Raw genomic sequence first — 19,335 nt, forward strand, 5'->3', positions numbered from 1 at the left:
AAAAAGAGCAGTAGGGTCTAGGGTCTGTTCAGTTCCTCAAGATAATGTAGTATTAGCTCCCACTTGCTGACATTAGAGGGTATGTAAGTGCTGTCTATGACAAGAAATGGTAGCTTGCATTTATTCTGGAGAAACATGAAAACACTAATGAAGTGAAAGTGACATTCCCCCATCCAGCTGGCCCATCACCATCTTTATCATACCCAGGGAAGCCGGATGTTTTTTGGACTACTATGGTAGATGTTCTGTGTAAGGTGAACAGGTTGAATGTATACCCTTTCTGAAACAGAAACACTAAAAACAAATGACACCTTCAGCCAGTTCCAACCCATCAAGCAGCACCATCCATCCAGAGCAGCAGCACCAAATGGTAATGATCTGCAGTGAGCTCTTAAAATATGTGAAAGACATAAAATGAATCACAAATGTTTTAAATATTTTAGTATTAAATTAGTGTAATTGTACATAATATACATCAAATACATTGTTTATTTATTTAATTTATCTCATTAAATAAATTAATGAACAGATCTAGATAGTTCCCATCTTCATTTATTTTAACAAACAGTCCAGAGTGAAAGCTATTGTAGCAGATGATCCCATCATGATCCCAAAATAAAACTTTGGGAATTTATTAACAGTATAAACAATTTTTGAGATGCTTTTAAAAAATATGACTTTTGGAGAAAATAAAAAATTTTACTTTGAAAACTTTACATTTGTAATTTATATTGAAACATACTGCTGTTTTATCATATGAAAGCCCATAAAAAGAGGTTTAAAATAAGACCTTGCCAACTATCTTGCTCAATTAGGTGAGCTACAAATGTAATTTAAAGAACCGTTAAAAGCTAATTTTTCATTAAAAAAGTGCAGCTTTAAAGGCATATAACTACAAACCCAGTATACATATCCACCTAAGATTTGGGGGTTTTCTTTACACCAATGGCAGCATTTATTATACCAAATTTAATTGAAATTAGAGAATATAAGGTACAATTTTTTTTAAAATTGTGCTGATTTGATGTGGAATGACCCAGCAATGTGACTATTTATTCTGCTACTTAATTGGTACAGAAACGCTAACTACACTTGATGTGCCCCATCTACTCTACTGGCAGCTTTCCCCTAAAAGGCCACATAAAGATATAGCTCCACCAAATTAATCTTACCAGTATAGCAAGGGCTCCCACTATAATCTTAGTATTTCCACCAACACCACCAAGGATCCACCAAGGATTATTTTTCAAAAAGGTTTTCCTGGGTTTTACAATATCAAATGCACAGGTATGTGATAGTCAAAATGAATGGATACAGACTATCAATTCTTACTCAACAGAAGTAGCCTACCAGCCCCCTGCACCACCATAGAGGAGGATACCTTGGGTCTGAAAGGCCCACCTGCAGAAGTTGAATTCTTAACACTGAAGCAGCCTGGGTCATAACCAGTTCAGACTGTTATATTATAAAAAGTTTAAAGATCAGCTCTCCTCTCTTTATGAGGACTTTTAATGCTAATTAGGAAAGTAAAGTAGGGCAAAGATCTATCCCAGTGCTCCAGCTACAAACCCATTTCACTCCTTATCACAGATATCAAGCTGTACAAAAAAATCTCAGTGAATAAGCTGTACGTTCACTTCATGGATCTTATACATCTAGACCTGGTGAATTTTGATCTTTCAGAGCAGGGAGTGTGGTAAGCCAATGACCAGATTCTATATTAGGCCTGGTTGGGGGTTTGCTAATTCATCATATTGTTGGCTGATGCGGAAAAGGCTTTCAACTGGATCAGCTAGGATGATAGAGAATGTGCTGAAGCACTTGGGCCTGGGGATGAAAATGATGCAAAAGATCCTTGACCTCTACTTGCCTACTCTTCCAGAATTTCCAGGAGACTCATGAATTTCAGGTAGTTCTCCAAGACCCCCAGAAGAGCCTCTCTCTTAGATCCCACCCACTTCACTAGGAAGCACCATTTCACCACAGGGAATGGGACCAAAGTGTCGCCATTAACCTCCCCCATACTTACTGGAGGGGAGTTGTTAAATGTTGGCAAGTATGCCAATCATGTAAGCAGGTATCAGGGTTAGGAATTTTAAAGATGACTGCATTCAATTTAAAATCTTGACAGGCTACCTCTCATTTGAATAAATCCCATATCTTTGTATCCAACAAGCGACAGATCTTTCAAAATGTCTCTCACTTAAATTTGAAGTATTTTTATCAATCAACAAGTCATATTTTACGTGGTTCGGCTGCAGTAATATTGTTACCTTGCCTATTATATTTATTCCACTTACAATTCATATTCCTTACAGTATTTTGTTTGGTCCACATAACGATCACTAGATTTATTTGGTATAACACACTCTTCAGTCTGAATATGGTGTTTATGCAAGTTATACAGTAATCTAAATGGTATATTTTTTCAGTTTTGCTATACTATTATTTCCCCCAAATAACATCTCTGTGCTGAAAATGTGGGAAGGAAAGGGGAACACTTATACATGTCTTCTGGGAGTGCACTGGGCTTGCGCACACACGCGCGCGCACACACACACACACACACACACACACACACACACACACACACACACACACACACACACACACACACACACACTAGGATCAATTTGATAGCAGCCAATTAACCTACTAGTATGTTTTTGGAGTGTGTGAGGAAAACAGAGCACCCGGAGGAAACCCACCTATACACGGGGAGAACATACAAACTCCACACAGATAAGGCCATGGTCGGGAATTTAACACATGACCCCAGTGCTGTAAGGCAGAAGTGCTAACCACTAAACCACCATGCATCTTTTTAGCAATATATTTATTGCACATCAATAAACTAGCTCAATTTATTTTTATATGTAGATGTAGTCGTTGGTAAAATGATGTTATTGTGATACCATATGTCTCAGTCAAAAGGTATCAATCAACAGGACTTATTAGTTAAAATCATTATGCTTAACATAAGTGGATATATGTGCTTTGCTGGTTCCCAAATTAAAAAGGGACAGTTACTGAACATCAACTCAAAAAGAGGCACTTAATTCCTCATACACTTCCATATCAATTAGGCAGAGACACCAGGCATATGACTTCACACACTTCTTGTATAATATGTAACTCAAATATGTTGTATTAATTGATCTCTAAAAGGGTCACAATTTGTCATTATAACCGAATTAATTTCAACATTAAAAAGGTAGAATTTTGAAATGCTACATGTCATAATCCACCACGAAATCTATATATTTCATCTGCTATTAATTTAAGCCTTATTGAAGCTGCTACATGTTTATACATCCCAGTCCATGACTACTCACATGCACTTAATTGGTAACGAAAATGTATCAGATGGATTGAAACATCTTGACAATAACATAGCATATATTATCGTTCTGTAACTGCATTAAGGTCATACATTCCAAGATGTTTAGTCTCAATACAACCTTGTGAAACTTAAAACATTGAAAACATTTGTATGCAGTGTTAGCCAACGTGTCAGTGCTCCATGAGCTATAAAAAAAAGCACAAACAAAAGTCATGGATTATGTTTTTACTATTGGAATTCCTAGATTTAAATTAAGGTTAAAAAAAAATTAAAAACTATTGATCGCTGATTGTACATGGCCATCAGTTGTTTATTAAGCCACTTCTGCATGGAGAGGAATCAGCAGCAATATAGCAATTCTTACAGCTTTATATCAGATGCCTATGTCTTTGGTACAGCATTCTAGCCAGCAAGTAAATACTAAAACTACAAGGGATAAATGGAGTAGTTTTGGGCCCATAGCTGCAGCCATACCCTTTAAAAAAAACAAATCCAGTACTCACATGATTCCTACTGTAACCTCCTATTACCATTTGAATGTAGATATATGTGCTGGTGCAAAGCATATCAAACTGGGTAATGCAAACATTGCCTTTGCTACCTCAAACTGCAAACATGCTGAGGCCTAAAAGATAGTTTAATCTACTTTACATTTCTGCCGGAATTGACACTGATTGGTAACGACAAGAATTTCAATCTCCATTTCCAAATGGCTTTTAGGCTTTTTTCCAAGTAGTCAATTTTATAATTTTCTCCCCACACTTAATTATAGAAAAAAGCTACTCATACATAGCTGCCAAAGACTTTAATTTATACTGCGTCTGGTTTCAAGATCAAACACTGCAGTTGTTTTATGTCCTGAAATGTAAGCGGTCTAGAAGGTACGCTACTTGTTTTGTCCTTCAGAAATAAAAATAAATAAAAAAGGGCTAAAAAACCACTAAGAAACAAAAGGGGAACAGACAATGCACATAAAACAGACTTTAGGCACAAAGATAATGTTGTCCTGTGTTAGTCAGTAATAGATATGTGGTAGTAGATACTTTTACAAAAAATTTCCTATGTGTCTGTCCTCTCAAACCTTTGGACTACTTTGGCTATGGTTTGAGATCTACTAATAACCTGGATCAGGGGCAGGCTGGGCTGGGAGGCATCTGCCCCCTGGGCCAGTCCCATAATGGGCTACCTTGGGCTGAGTCACTGGGCAACCTGCATTTTTTTCCCATTTAAATAGGCTGCTGAGTCGGGTTATTGCCCTTCCCCCCCGGGACTAAAATTTCCCAGCCCTCCCCTGATCTGGATAACCCGTGAAAGGAAACGATGACATTCCACAAAAAGTTCACAAGATTTCACAAATCCATTAACCTCACATTCAGCTACTTGTGTGTATATATTCAATTCCTGTGCACTATCATATAAATTAAAATGAACACCATGCAGATAAAATTGTACCACCAATCAACACATGCACTGCTTGCTTGAGATGGAGCAACTACCAATCAAAGATGCATGATTTACACCCAGAGTCAGATGTCTATCTGTATCTGTTCAGACTTAAGGCAGATCGAATAATGCTTTCCAATAAGGAAATTTGTGTTCTATATGGACCACATATATGTTGCGCATTGAAAAACGTTTTTTGCTTGCAGTAATGCACCTAGATGGTCCGCTCTGCGCACATGAAGGTGCATGCCGACTCTTCTACTAGGAGACACATCTGCAAACTGTGTGCCTAGGTGTGTGGAGAGGTGGCAAAATCTAAAGCGGTACACTGCACAAATGTGTAAACCTCACATCAAAAGTCCAAACCCCTACTACTACTTTAGAACCAATCATTTCAATAAATAAAACGCCACAGTATTTTTCTCCTAATAACCTGCTCCTATTTGCCCTATTTATGGCCTTTATAAATCATGAGAGCGAAATAACATCTGCACTGCCTTTAATACATGTAGTACTCTTACATGTTTGAAGCTGTTGGAAAATTTGCCTTGTCGCATTAAAGCCTTGCAATGCAATTTTTGCATCATTTACAAAGCAGGTTTCATTTTAATATTATGCAAGGTGTTTTTATCACATAAATATATTTACTATCACACACAGAACACCACACCCAGGTAACAAACATCTGGATTGTTTGAATGGTTAATAAAATGTTGTGTGAAAGGTCAAATAAATTGCATTAACATTCCATATAAAATAATTATAGCAAATAGTGCGTCAGGGAGTGCAGATGTGTGTAAAAAAATGTATATATACTAGAATGCATTCAAATAAAATAAACAAAATAGGAGTATAAAACTGAAAGGACATCTACCATCACAAAGCGCTGGTCCTTTTGAATACTTCTAACATATAACAACAGAAGCAATTCTTGAAGTGTGAACAGTTTGAGTAGATAAAGTTATGCCAGCTACAGAACAGCTGTGCTTACCTTTTCTAATGGACAATGAGTGCTGTCTCGCAGAAAAGGCAAAAGATTTGGTCGATCATATTCCGCATACAAGCTGATTTGTTTCTCATGGTATTTTTGGCCTTTGTGATGGTCTCTCTTAAAAAGTTTGTGTAGATACTGGAACCAAAAAATGTATAAAAATGAAAATCAAACAAGTCATACTTTTTTCCCTCATTCCAAAGTTTAAGTAACCTGAAAATAAATTTTTTTAAGGAAGGGCTAATAACTTATTGCTGTGAATGTGCTTTTAGCTATAAAAAAAAATTCATGCATAAACATTGTTGTAAATAAATTAATGATTGCAGTGTTTTTAACAGGGACAAAAAAATTAAACTACCTATTATTAGAATGTTGTTAGCTACATTTGTATACTTTCTTATCCAATTAAATTTTCCAATAAACTATTTCCTTATCCAGAAGACAAAGGTGAATCATAATTTGTATTAGCATATTTTCAAAAGATTTTAGGTCGTGATAACAAATTCCCCAGTATTCAAGCCCTATTAGTTAGTCTTGTCCTAAAAATTAATAGGACATAATGTCCAGTCTATACTTAACTCAAGTACTGGGGGTGTTGACAGGCTGCACATGGGAGGAAATCTAAAACAAATCTGAGGATTACACCAAGTGATCATTTTCCTTGACTCTATCTATCTGTACTCACAAGGTTTCCTGGCAACCACCAAAATTAAGGGCTTTGATAATTATTGACATTAATACAATTGCAGGCTTCATGTACAGTTACATAATTGCAATATTCACTCTTATTTTGCCAATTGGAACCAAACAATTTTAAGCTGAATAATAAATAATAAAAACAGAAAGATACCATGAAAAAACAATTTTTGTAATAAAATAAAAAGAAAGAAAGAAGCTGAAGGGAGAAGATAAGATAAAGATAAATAGGGGAAAAAATAAGCTAAGAGTAAAAGAAAGACCTGGGGAAATAAAGTGAGCTTGGGAGAAAAAAAAAAGCAGGGGGGAGAAGAGCGAACAGCTGGGGGAGAACTAAGCAAAACGAAAGAAAAACAGCAGGTATCTCAAACCATACTTGTTATTTACGTAAAACAGTCTCACTAAACAAAAATAAAAAAAAAAGTCTGTACTCGCTTACTGTAGCAAGTTTGATTTTTTCCTATATTTTCTTTACCATATTTATCCTGTAATAAATGAAAGAATTTATTAAGAATGAATCTCAATTGCAGCTAGTTGGACCCATAGTTGGAGATGTGCTTTACTTAGTTTTTGACTGACTGGTGAATAATCAAGATACAATCTAATCCCTACTAATCAGAAATTATTGTGCCTAATGAAAATCACCACAACATATTGCAATAACTTCTGATACATAAAGTAGAACCAGCTGCTGGAATCTCCGAAATACACTATTGGTTTCATTTGTTGCTCAATTTTGATAGGTTGTTAATGATTTAGCAACATGTGCAATCCTATCTAATCATAGAAGCAATCAGTTCAGTCGAGTGATTGTTCCCCTAATTATAGAGGTTAGGAATTATTCCAGTAATTTTAATACCCGGAAACATTATTTTAATTAGACAACACAATTTTTAGGGTCTTACTCTTCATTGATGTAATAGAAACATTAACCAAACTAAGCATTAGTTAATACATATAATTTCCATGAAAGTTAATAGAATTGCTATAGGAAAGGACTATGATGCTAACAGGTTCTGTAACACATCTATGTAGTCTGCTTTCAGTACCTATTTATATCTTTAAGGTTCTCATAACAAGGAAAACATAGAAGAGAGGACAAATTGGAAAGCAATGAAAAAAAAATTACCATGAGAAACTGACAATAGAAAGGATTTCTAAACATAAATGAGCAAACTATCAAATAAAAAAAAATAAAGCAAAAGAGTCAGTAAAGGACAGAAACAAATTAAAGGAGTGAAGGAATTAAAGAGTATATCCACCCAATAAGCATTGTTTCCCACTTGATGTGTGAGCTTGTAAGTTAATGAAATGGGGAAAGTATGTACTTCATAATAGACAAATATTTGATACTCCAAACCCAACAAAAATCAAACTGCCCCCCCCCCCCCCCCCCCCCCCACCCTCCACAGCTAAGACCATACTTGCCTACTCTCCTGGAATTTCTGGGCAGCTCCCAAAGAGTAGGCAACCTCCTGGAAACTTGAGGATGGGGCTTAATGATGTGATTGTGCCCTTTAGCCCTGCCCCTTCTATTCAATGTCATGAATTTCGGCTTTTTAAAAGTAGGGGTCGAGCTTTTTATTAAATGTGAATGCTATTAATTTAATGTCTGGGCTGTTTTAATTCTATTAATTTAATGTCAGGATTGGTTTCAGGTAGGGAGGCCTAATAATTAAACATAGGTGCTATTAATTTAACATCAGGGCTGATTTGGGAGAATGAGGCCTAAATTATTCACTCACTGCTAGTGCTAGACTTTCCATATTTGGTGTACCTATCCATTGTTTCCAAAGAGGGCCCCAACATTCGAGGATCCAGACAAGCAGCAACTCAACTTAAGAGACCAGCAGCTGTGGGTAGTGAAAACTCCAAGACCAGGTAGGAGAGTCAGCCAGCCAACTGTCCTGATTCTGGTAGGTTTGTCCCAATTTTGTTTGACTGTCCCGTTCAACGTTAGTTGGGATGTATGTCCGGCTTCTTATTGTACTGCTTGCTAAGGGCACTACAGCTAGATGCAAGCAGCTCGTCCCTTAATAAACAGTACAGTGTGAAACAGGACATACCTCACAACTATCCTTGCAGTTGGAATCAGGATATTTGGCTACCATTGCCTGTGTAATTGAAGGGGATGGGAAGAGTTGGAGCAGCCTGGCACTGTCTCAAATGATAATCATGCACCTTGCATACACTCTGGTGATATGGCATGGAAACCTTCCTCTAAAAATTCTGCAATTGCCACTGCATAGATAAAATATAGGTTTCAATCAGGATTAACCTTTTAGCTGTTGGGAGAAATATCTGCAATGATTAATGGTTACTATAAGTCATGGCACTACTATCTTTCTATGGATGGATGGCTTTTATTTGCAATAAACTTCGTTTCTGTTGGTCAAATAACTATTACATTTAAACTCATACGTTCATGTTTTATATGAGTAAGGCAAAACTGCTATTAAATAAAATAAAATAAAATGACACCCTGGTTACTATTTTTCCTCTACAGCTTTTCATAGTATATAATACATTTTTCATTACGTTGCCAATTATTGTAAAACTTTAAAATACTTCTTGTCAGTTCATAAAAAGCTATACAAGTATATTATTCCATAAACAACCAGCCACTATTTTTCAATAAATTTGTTCAGTAGCAGTCATAATATAGGTTGTATAACCTAAGTGCCAATCCTCCCAAAACACACATTATTTTAATATCTCCAACTATTTCCCTGTAGCCAGACAGTAACAAGCTGTAAACACCATTGTAAGCACAGCTATTTTAGCAAGCATTAGAAACCAGATAAACACTGAGCTGGAGCAAAAACAAAATACAAGACAACATAATTCCTCTGGACAATGAGCGACATCTAGAGGTCTGATTCAAGAATGCACTGCTGCAGAGAGCACTATACCGTTTATAGAAGCCAATTGTGACAGTACTTCTAGAAATACATATTTACTCAGAAGTCCTGACAAGCGTTACTCATAAATAAATTGTTTCATTTGCCAAAGAGCATAACATTTAATGTATAGAGTGCATGCCAAACATCCTACTTATTAACAATGTCTTGTTCTTTCCATGTTTGGCTACAACTGTTTTACTGAAAAAAAAATGAATGAGGCATCCATGCACACTTTAAACCTTGGGACCTGGGAAACCTAGTGACCTATGGAAACATCTGCCAATAACTCAGGAAAGAAAGACTATTTAAAAGTAAGTATATATATATATGTATATATATATATATATATATATATATATATATATATATATATATATATATATATATATATATATATATATATATATATATATATATATATATATATATATATATATATATAGCAATTATTTGTGGTATTCACCAGGTTACAAGGGCGAAACTCCATTAATTTGTTTTTTTATTAGTAAGCAGGCTAGATCAGGGCTGTCCAACTTGAAGCCACTGGGCCAAATATATTCTTAGATATTATTCTTATATAATATTATAATTATTATTATTATTTATTTTTAACAGTATTTGATGATCACATAAATATGTTAAAAATAAATAAATTATATCTTGGAATATATGTGGCCCGGTGGCTTCAAGTTAGGCAGCCTTGATCTAGCCTGCTTACTAATTTCAGCAAATAGAGATGGGCCTGTTTAATAGGAGGCTTGTAAAATGAGGTTATGCTTGCCAATGAAAATGTCTAAAGCATAGATGTTGTTCATATTTAACTTTCCTTTAAAAAATGCCTCAAAAAAAACACAAACAAACATTTTACACATTTTCTACTGTTAGTAGCTATAATATACTATTACTATTGTGCTTTCGATATTGTTGTGATACAAAATAAAACACAAACACACAAATTATTATAGAAACTCAGATTAAGCAATTTCATTACTCGGTATCTCATCGTTTTACGGTTTTAAATCATTGTTACTACCAAGGGATCCTTTAAGTGAACAGACTTACCACGTGTTGCAATTCTGGTCTTTCTTTTAACTCTTCTATAACTTTATCAATCTACAAATGATTCAAATAAAAAAAGAGTAAATAAAAAGGTTGTATACAGAATATTTATTGGTATATAATGACAGTCGATCTCTGTGGTAAAGAATTAGTCTATATTCAGAACAACAAGCCATATATTCAGATACAGTAACATGATTACTACAGGTGTATAAGAAGCTAATCTGGAGCAGAATGAAGTGGTGGTGTTGGACATAATATGGCCGCCAAGCAATAGCGGATTGTCCACTAGTAGTGCAAAATCTGAGCATGGCAGAATTGCAGTAAATCTCTGCTGCAGATTGTACTGGGATAGTTATAGGACTTGAGTAGGCACCAAGGCATAATAATAATAATAAGTGTCTTATCGAGGCCCCATTAGCAAATCTGACATTAACTGATAAACCACTAATGTTCTGTTACAGCAGGAATGTCAACATTTCATGTCGCAAGAGTAGTGAAATAGACAATCAAAACATTTTGGGGCAGTCAAAAAAATTCTGCTAAACATTTAAAATGTTATGGAAACAAATAAAACAAAATATACACAGAAGAAATGAAAATAAAACAATATATAGCATATACTTACAGAGATTTTGTTTTCATTATCCAAAAGCATATCAACAGCTTTCTAAAAAAAAACAAAAACACTGTACATAAAAAACTAACCATAACAATGACAAGGAGCCATATTCATAATTGGTAAGAAATCACAAAGGAGAAGAAAAAGTGATTTAACAACAGGATGAGTAGATATCTTTAAAGTCGTTAGTACATCAATGATCTAAATAAAACTATGGCTGTAACAGAAAAAATTAGAATGGAACTGAAAAAAAATAGAAAACAAAGTAGTGAAGCAAAGTGACAGGAAGGGTCAGTAAAGAAAAAAATAGGAGATGGCGAAAGAAATTAAAAGTAGATGGTATTGATGAGGGTAAAATAACAAAGTAGATAATAATACACTACCATATCCAGGATATTTACACTGGATATTCTTATTCTGTATGTATGGATGGATAACTGTATAGTACCACTCCTGAACACTAAACATCATTTTCATTATATGTCCCTTATCGTTATGTTGTACTAGGTAAGAGATATGAGATGTCTATAACCCCTTCCATGGATTGACGTTTAGAAAGGTAATACGTGCCATAAAGCAGACTGATATTTTTGAAATTGGGTGGATCAGTTCCTGGGCCCTAAATTTTTACTGCTAGTGAATGGAATTTGATAGTTTTACAATGAAGGCAGTAGGAGAAGGGCGGAATGAGATATCACTCTATACACCCACTTTGACCACTGATTGGATTTATTAGAAATCATAATAGAGGAGACCTACTGGAGACACTAATAATTCCTAAAGGTCTCTCCTGGTTTTTAAAAAAGTTTAAATAGTGAAACATTAATGTAAAAGAAATAAAACATATCCCTCACAAATTGATGAAATTAACACAAATGCCTGTACTCACTAGGACCATTCTACAGTAAAATTCTGGGATTACTCTGTATATGTAAAATAACCATACAAAAGATTTTGTCTGGTTATTCCTAGATGTCGGCACAAAAGAAAAAAGCTATATATTTAAATATGTTACAAAAGAAATACTTCTAGATCCAGAAAAACAATTATATTACATTTTCAAGGTTAGAATAAGAGATTAGAAAGTAATTATTGGTGAAACGAATGCAGCTCCAAACCATAAAAATGGCCTTGTCATAGAGGTGCAAACTTTATACAGTCTTGAAAATGTGAAAATACACTAGAATGTTATGTTCATAGGCAGTGGTTGAAGTGGAAATTTAGAAGTGGCAGTATGATAAACGTAACGTGAATGTAAGTGATGGAATTTGATATAGTTTTACAATAAAGGCATTAAAAGAAGTGGTGGTATGGCATACCACGTTCTACACCCCCACTTGGACCACTGTTTCCAGGAATAATCAGTATACGAAGTAGTGTCAGGGTAAAGCAGTCATTTAGCAGGTTTGTATACGTCATGCATATGTGGTACCTGGAGGTACTAAACATATGAAAAAACTTTAAACAGCGCTCTAAACAAACCTAACAATATTTAGAATAACCATCATCAAAAAACATAAAACCTACCTATAACATAGGAATACTAGGGAAATCTACAACTAAAAATTGGACAGTTTAGAAAACAGTCGCTGTTAGATTTTTCTTATAGCAGGATTCTCTATCTCAAAACAATAAGAAGTCTGTTAATAGGAAAGAGAGATATAAAAATCTCAAAGTTTGCCATTTCTTCTTAGTTTCAGATCATAGTTCCATATTAGGACAGCAGATATTTTTGCAACAAACATTTTGTAACCACAGAAATTCAGATATGAAATAGAGAATCCTGTTAAAAAACAAAAAGCTAAGGATGACCGTTTTCTCCACCTTCCCTTTTTTAATAATAGATTTACTTCATATTCCTATTTTATATGTAGGTTTTATGTTGTGATGATTGTTATTTTTCTCTAATAAATGTATTGTTTTATGATATGCTACATTTTTCTGCCATCTGTGTTTCACTAATTATTGTTAGGTTTGTAAATAGCTCTGTTTATAGGTTTTATTTTTGTTTGTTTTTTAATATGTGCATGTGTTATTCTAGAGACATTGAGCAGTCTCTAGAATAACAACTGCACCAACCATTTTTTGTTTTTATTATTATATTTTCCACATATTGTTGTGAAATTTATATACTTACTATTTCTTCTATATATCTTTCATATTTACTACTTTTATTTTTCTATACATCACTCATAAAATGTCCTTTTTGTGCCTGAAATATTGTTGTTTATGCCTGGATGTACTGAGGCAAGCATAAAAAGAAATTGGAAAGCAAGTTTAAAATACCCAACCTACCTCAGATATTCCATCAATCCCCAAAGTTTAATTTTTAAATTATGATTTAAACGAGAGCGTAGAAAGCCTATCCATTTGCAGTTCCGGACCACTTTTACCACTGGTAAGTAGATTGATATTGTCAGCCATGTAACTCCTGCTTTAGCCTCCCTTACTTTACTGGCATTCTAAAGGTTAAAAGTTTGGCATTGTTTAAGTCATGATAATTACCCCATGGCAGGAATTTTTTTACCCAAGTTGTTTTTAAAAATAGAGTAGAGAAATTTATATTGTTTAACTTTCGTTTGTGTTATCTATTGTATTGCTTTAGATGGAATATGAAATAATTTTTTTTAAACTGAATTGATTAGGGAAAAACAGGTAAACATTTTCACCTGTGCTTATACTATTTATATAGGGATATTAAATTTTACTACTTTACAAAAAGACTTAGAAACATTAGTTCTCAGTGTATCATGGATCTAATGGCAGCTACTACTAAATCCAGCTTAAGCTGGTTCCACACTACAAAAAATATTCTGATGGGATATAGTTAACGATTTTACCATTGACTGAAAGTCCCGATCAGCATAACATTCATGTCTACACACGTTTTACACAATTTACATTGGTCATAACCATCTGCTGAAAAGATTGTGACTCTGCACACCATATAGATCTGACTACACTGTTGGTTGTAAGTGCAAACACACTGCAGAATTTGCCAGACATCGTTCCATTGTTCATAGTGATTTTTAGTCCAGTTCTAAAATCAAACGATACAACGAGCTTTGGTGCGATAAAACATGATCGTTGGAGCGTACATACTAATGTGATATCAAACCTAACAGTCGTTTATCCTGTGACTGGTATGATAGTCGGATAAAAAACCTGTAGTTTCTACCTAGCTTTACACTGGATATATTCATATTGGAGTGAAAAAAGGACAGGACTTCTTTTCACTTCTGCACTCAATTGTTTGGGGATAGACAGCCAGACAGACACACACACACACTGGGTATCTTAAGTTCAACTTAAGTGGGACAAGCGACCATACCTCTGTATCGAAGTCCATGAGCAAAACAATTTTGTCTTTGATTGAGCTGAACAAGTCATGTTTGTGTATCAGATCAAAAACCTCCTTGTGCCGAAGTGTTAAATAAATTTCAAGAGCTTGACTGTAAGATTGATCATATGTGTGCCTGCAAAATAAATAAGGAAACATGATGATATGCTATATCTTAGCAGACAGGATTTCTAGTACGTTAAGAGTTTAAACTTTCCACCTCCCCTTCAAAATCTTGAAATTGATATTTACTGACTAAAAAATAACAGATTGTTATAACACATGTTCACTTTTCTATGTAGAATCAAATAGTGGATGTATTACCAATTTCCTTTTTTTCTTTTACTTTTTCTTGTATTATTCCTGATCCATTAAATGTTGTTCTTTTTTTTGTTTATAAACTTTAAATATATAATATATTTATAATACGAACCTCAAGGTTATTAAAACCACATGTAGGGACTAGTTGCTACTAAACCAGAGTGGAGGCCCTCTGGATTGGTTAGTTGGGGACAGGGCCTGATCAGCCAACTAATCAGAAGCAGTCAGCTGCCGGCAGTGCGGGCGCGGCACGCTGTTTAGTGTGGTCACGTGAGATGTTAACATCTCACAAGACCAAACTAAGCAGACAGACCGCGCCGGTAGTGAAAGAAGAATCAACGCCGGAGCGAACAGAAGAGGAGATCACAGTTCGGCAGCTCCCAGCCCGAGGTAAGTTAAAGTTAGACTAGAGGGGGTTGCTGTTATAGAACAGTATTTGGTACAGCATTAATTATGTGTTTTCTTGTCTATACAATGTGGGCAACCCCCTCTTGCACCCCAGTCTGTACATGGCGAGTGCAGAGGATTTATGTCTGTTTTTGTTTATACAATGTAAGTCCCATGACTCTTGCACCCCATTCTTTACATTAATTCCATCTTGTGTCAGGTGAGTCCCAGGTCTCCCCATGACTGCTAGTGCTTGGGAAAGACTAGCCTTTAAAAGCTGTGTGCAGGTAAGCCTTAAGCCCAGATAAAATAGCATATCATTTGATCATGTTAGGACTGACCAGAATGGGAAGACTTTGGCATGAGTTAGTCAGCTTAACATATATTGCAATATGTGGAACTAACATTCCCTGTTTTTAATATAGAACAGTACTTGGTACAGCATTAATGTGTTTGGAGAGTGCAGAGTATCCCTGTTTTCTTGTCTATACAATGTGGGCAACCCCCTCTTGCACCCCAGTCTGTACATGGTGAGTGCAGAGGATTATATGTCTGTTTTTGTGTAATATATATATACACACATATACACACACACACACATATACACACACATAAATAAATACACACAGTGGTGGAAGTGGGTTGGTAGACTGTGGTATGTATGACATCCCGCAACTTCTGCTGCTTTAATTGTAAAACTATTCTAAGCTTCCACTTTGACCAGTGTGTGTGTGTGTGTGTGTGTGTGTGTGTGTGTGTGTGTGTGTGTGTGTGTATAATATATATATATATATATATATATATATATAAGTTATTGGTTGGGAAAGGAGGGGTGGGGGGCGGCAACCGGTGTGTTAGCCTGGGGCAGCTGGAACCCTTAATCAGGCCCTGGTTGGGGACAGACCTCTTGGCCAGTCATTTGTCCACAAGGAGCAGTCCAATATTCATGTGTTGTTTTTTTTTTTGTGTTTTTTTTTTTTTTACAAGGAAGAAAGAAGAGAATCCCATTTTAATTAGGTGAATAATAAATTGTTGAAAATGGGATTTATTTAAATAACTCGTTTTTTTGCTATGATATTTTTAATTTTTTACTGTTTTATATAAAGGAGCACACTGCTCTGTCCTCTCCATTACCCCTCCTCACCCCACTATATCATCACAGGGGCAGGGCTCCATAGGATAGTGCCAGGTAGCGCATGCGCATACACAGGTGGCCAGGCACCTGTGCAGTATGTTGCAGGTGAAAGTACCTGCACAAGGTATGCGCATGCACATCCATACACTGAGTGAGACAATACACAGTATGCGTGTTTATTCAAGAATAATGGAGTTGCATATGGTGCATAGTTATATCAGGAATAGTGGTGGTGTTTGTAGCTAGGAGCAATATCATTGTATGGAGCAGTGATTTATACTGGAAACAGTGCTGTAATGCTATGCATAATAGTGAACGCATTTACTGGCAGCAGTCATATGTATTGGGACAGCAGAGGTGATACTATAATCTGTACTAGGTTGCTATATTGTTTATAAGGAATCTGTACTAGATTGTGACATTAGGATACTGCTGCATTATAAGGGAATGCTGAGATAATGCTGCTAAAATGGGAATTACAATCAAGCCTTTATTAAACACTTTATTTTTTTATATTTGACTTGTTATTTTACACTATAATTATGTGAACATGCCCTTACTGGACTCTCCTTAGCTTGCATACTTCCCTTCCCCATTTGCTCCTATAGGTGGAAGGAGACAAATCAGGGATACACAAAAGTTTTAACACGTACTTCCGCATATGCCTTTTTTGGTGCACATGCGCGGTACAAAAATGTGCATTTTACATGAAATATGCATTCAACTCTAAATAAGGGCTAACGTGAGCATGCTTTGGAGGTCTTCCTGGAGAACAGAAACACATGGCAATGCACCTGAGATAGCGTTATTGCTCAAGTGCAACAAACAACATGAAAGCAGATAAGAAAAAAAGTTTCTTGATACTATACAATAATGCAAATAGGTGCTACCAGTGTGGAACAACTAACTATTAGAAGTGGGGAAACTGGTCTGTGCACTTTAACATGTAATCTCTTCTAAAAACCGTGATCTGCTTGCCTTAAAGGTAGGAATTATGCTGAAGACATTCTGTATCAGCCTTGCCTGATTCATCACAGAATTGTCTTTCAAAATGAGATAAAAACATTGATTTTATACACTTGAATAGATAAAAATGTAATGAAAAAAGCTTCCTGGAAAAGATGCAAATTAGCTGATGTGAATGTAATACTTATAGACTTGCTGTATACATTATTATGAAACAATCAACTTTAATAAGTCTAAAAGCACAGCACTGACTGCGATCATCAATGCCCAGCATCCAGAGGAGAGAAAAAAGTCAACACATTGCTGAATCTTTATTTTTAGTAAAAATATATATTTTTAAATGGCAACAGGTTTTTAGTCATCAGGTAAATTAGCTTCATGATTTAAGTTTCTATCTTTTTTTTTTTTTTTTTCGTGTTGGTCATTACAAAGTGCGGGTGACAGTCTATGCACATTTATTATACTACTCATATATTTGCCCTATCACTTGGTGTGATAGACAGGAATAAAAACATACATAGATGATTGATTTACAACATTTCACTGGCTAACAATGAAAAAAAGTGGGCAAATAAAAAAAAGCAAGAACAGGAAACAATAAGAAATAAACATGAAAAGGTAAAGACCTCCTAAGTCTCAGCTGAACAAAGACTTCACATGTAATAAAACATTATTTTATACAGAACAAGTAAGACGTTATGGTATATATGAAGAATTAACTCACAATTCAGCCAGAGCCTTCAGAAGTGTTCGGTTGTTTGGGTCTAGGCTTAGGTGCGTCTTTAAAGCTTGAACTATAGTTTTGTTATTGTACAGGTCTCCAGGCCATTCTCTTATTAGTGTTGAAAATCCCTATCAAAATGAAAAAGAAATACTCTATTTTTATAACATGTTGCTGGTTGGATTCTGGTGCTAGGTAACATCCAACTTAGCATAACTTTTTCGATCAGAGAATTTGCGATATAAAAGCAATGTAAAACTCATTCATTGGTATCAGATGTTTGAATGGACTTATCACCCTAAAGTCCTAGTTATAAAGAGTTGTGATCCTGGGATATATGTTCACATTTACTACGATTTCAGAAGTGGTAAAAAAAAAAAGTTTTATTTCATGTACAATAACAGATCAAGTGTCAGAGAGTATAATTCTTGAAGCTCAACAATGAAATTATAAACATTTGCATTTTGCATGTAGGCCTATGAGTTATGTGGAACCTAAGATATCACCAAACTGACATTTCCCAAACTTATGTGAGCTGATAGAAAGAACTAAAATTACTGTGTCACGCTTCCTTAATATCAGAGTAAATAAAACAGACATACTGAAAGGTGCACCCAGAAAGTATACCTAAATTATTATTTTTTCTGTATGATTCAGATATAGAGATGTTATGACAGGGCTAATTCTATTCCTAAATGACAAGGCCAATTTTTGCATTTTGGCCTAGTGATGATTGCACAGACAATAACTTCCATATTACTTTGTGTATCTAAGATAAGTTTATAGTGGTTTGTTTATTTTATTTGTATCCTAAAAGGAAAATTGACAAATATGCATTATTGATTTTACAATTAAAATGTTCCGATATATACCACAAAATGTATTCAGTTATTATGAGGATACAAAGGACATGCATTTACACAATGTCTGTTATATGCTCTTTAAATAAAACAATACATTTATGTTAAAGTTGATTTTTTGTTTTAACACGATTATGATCTTTCTTGCATCAGTGCCAGCACAAGATGAGTATTTTGTGAGATAATTATGCTACTTATGTCTTTTTTGACTTGCTGCTATGGATGGTATAATGGAACAGCTTCATTTTGAACTTTAAAAGTAATAATAAGGTTTATTTTTAAACGGAGTGCTGGTTTCCAGTCTTGTCTGGATGGGAATATACATCTATATCTACACACACACACACACACACACACACACACACACACACACACACACATATTCTGAGGGTTGAGGATTATATATTTTTCAGGGTATTTTTTAATGGCTAGCAAAATGGACATGGTCATTGATCAATGTGAAATTGTTATTTAAAGAGTTAAAAGAGCAAAACATCAATAACTTATGACTGTGTTTGTATGCAATCCTGTGTTTTATATTGTATGCG

At 35.0% G+C, this 19,335-nt stretch overlaps 1 protein-coding gene across 1 annotated transcript in view; it reads right to left on the reverse strand.

Annotated features, from left to right (window-relative positions):
* The window catches only part of VPS41 (VPS41 subunit of HOPS complex), a 199,865-nt gene that overhangs the window by 36,151 nt on the left and 144,379 nt on the right, over positions 1-19,335 (reverse strand). The window contains exons 18-22 of the mRNA XM_075212579.1: positions 17,931-18,058; positions 14,389-14,533; positions 11,064-11,105; positions 10,439-10,489; positions 5,778-5,915 (exon numbers count right to left, since the gene is read on the reverse strand). Of these exons, the coding sequence (XP_075068680.1) occupies positions 5,778-5,915; positions 10,439-10,489; positions 11,064-11,105; positions 14,389-14,533; positions 17,931-18,058 (504 nt within the window). The remainder of the gene's footprint in view (positions 1-5,777; positions 5,916-10,438; positions 10,490-11,063; positions 11,106-14,388; positions 14,534-17,930; positions 18,059-19,335) is intronic.

The sequence above is a fragment of the Mixophyes fleayi genome, chromosome 5 (assembly GCF_038048845.1).
Source record: "Mixophyes fleayi isolate aMixFle1 chromosome 5, aMixFle1.hap1, whole genome shotgun sequence".
Lineage (NCBI taxonomy): Eukaryota > Metazoa > Chordata > Amphibia > Anura > Limnodynastidae > Mixophyes > Mixophyes fleayi.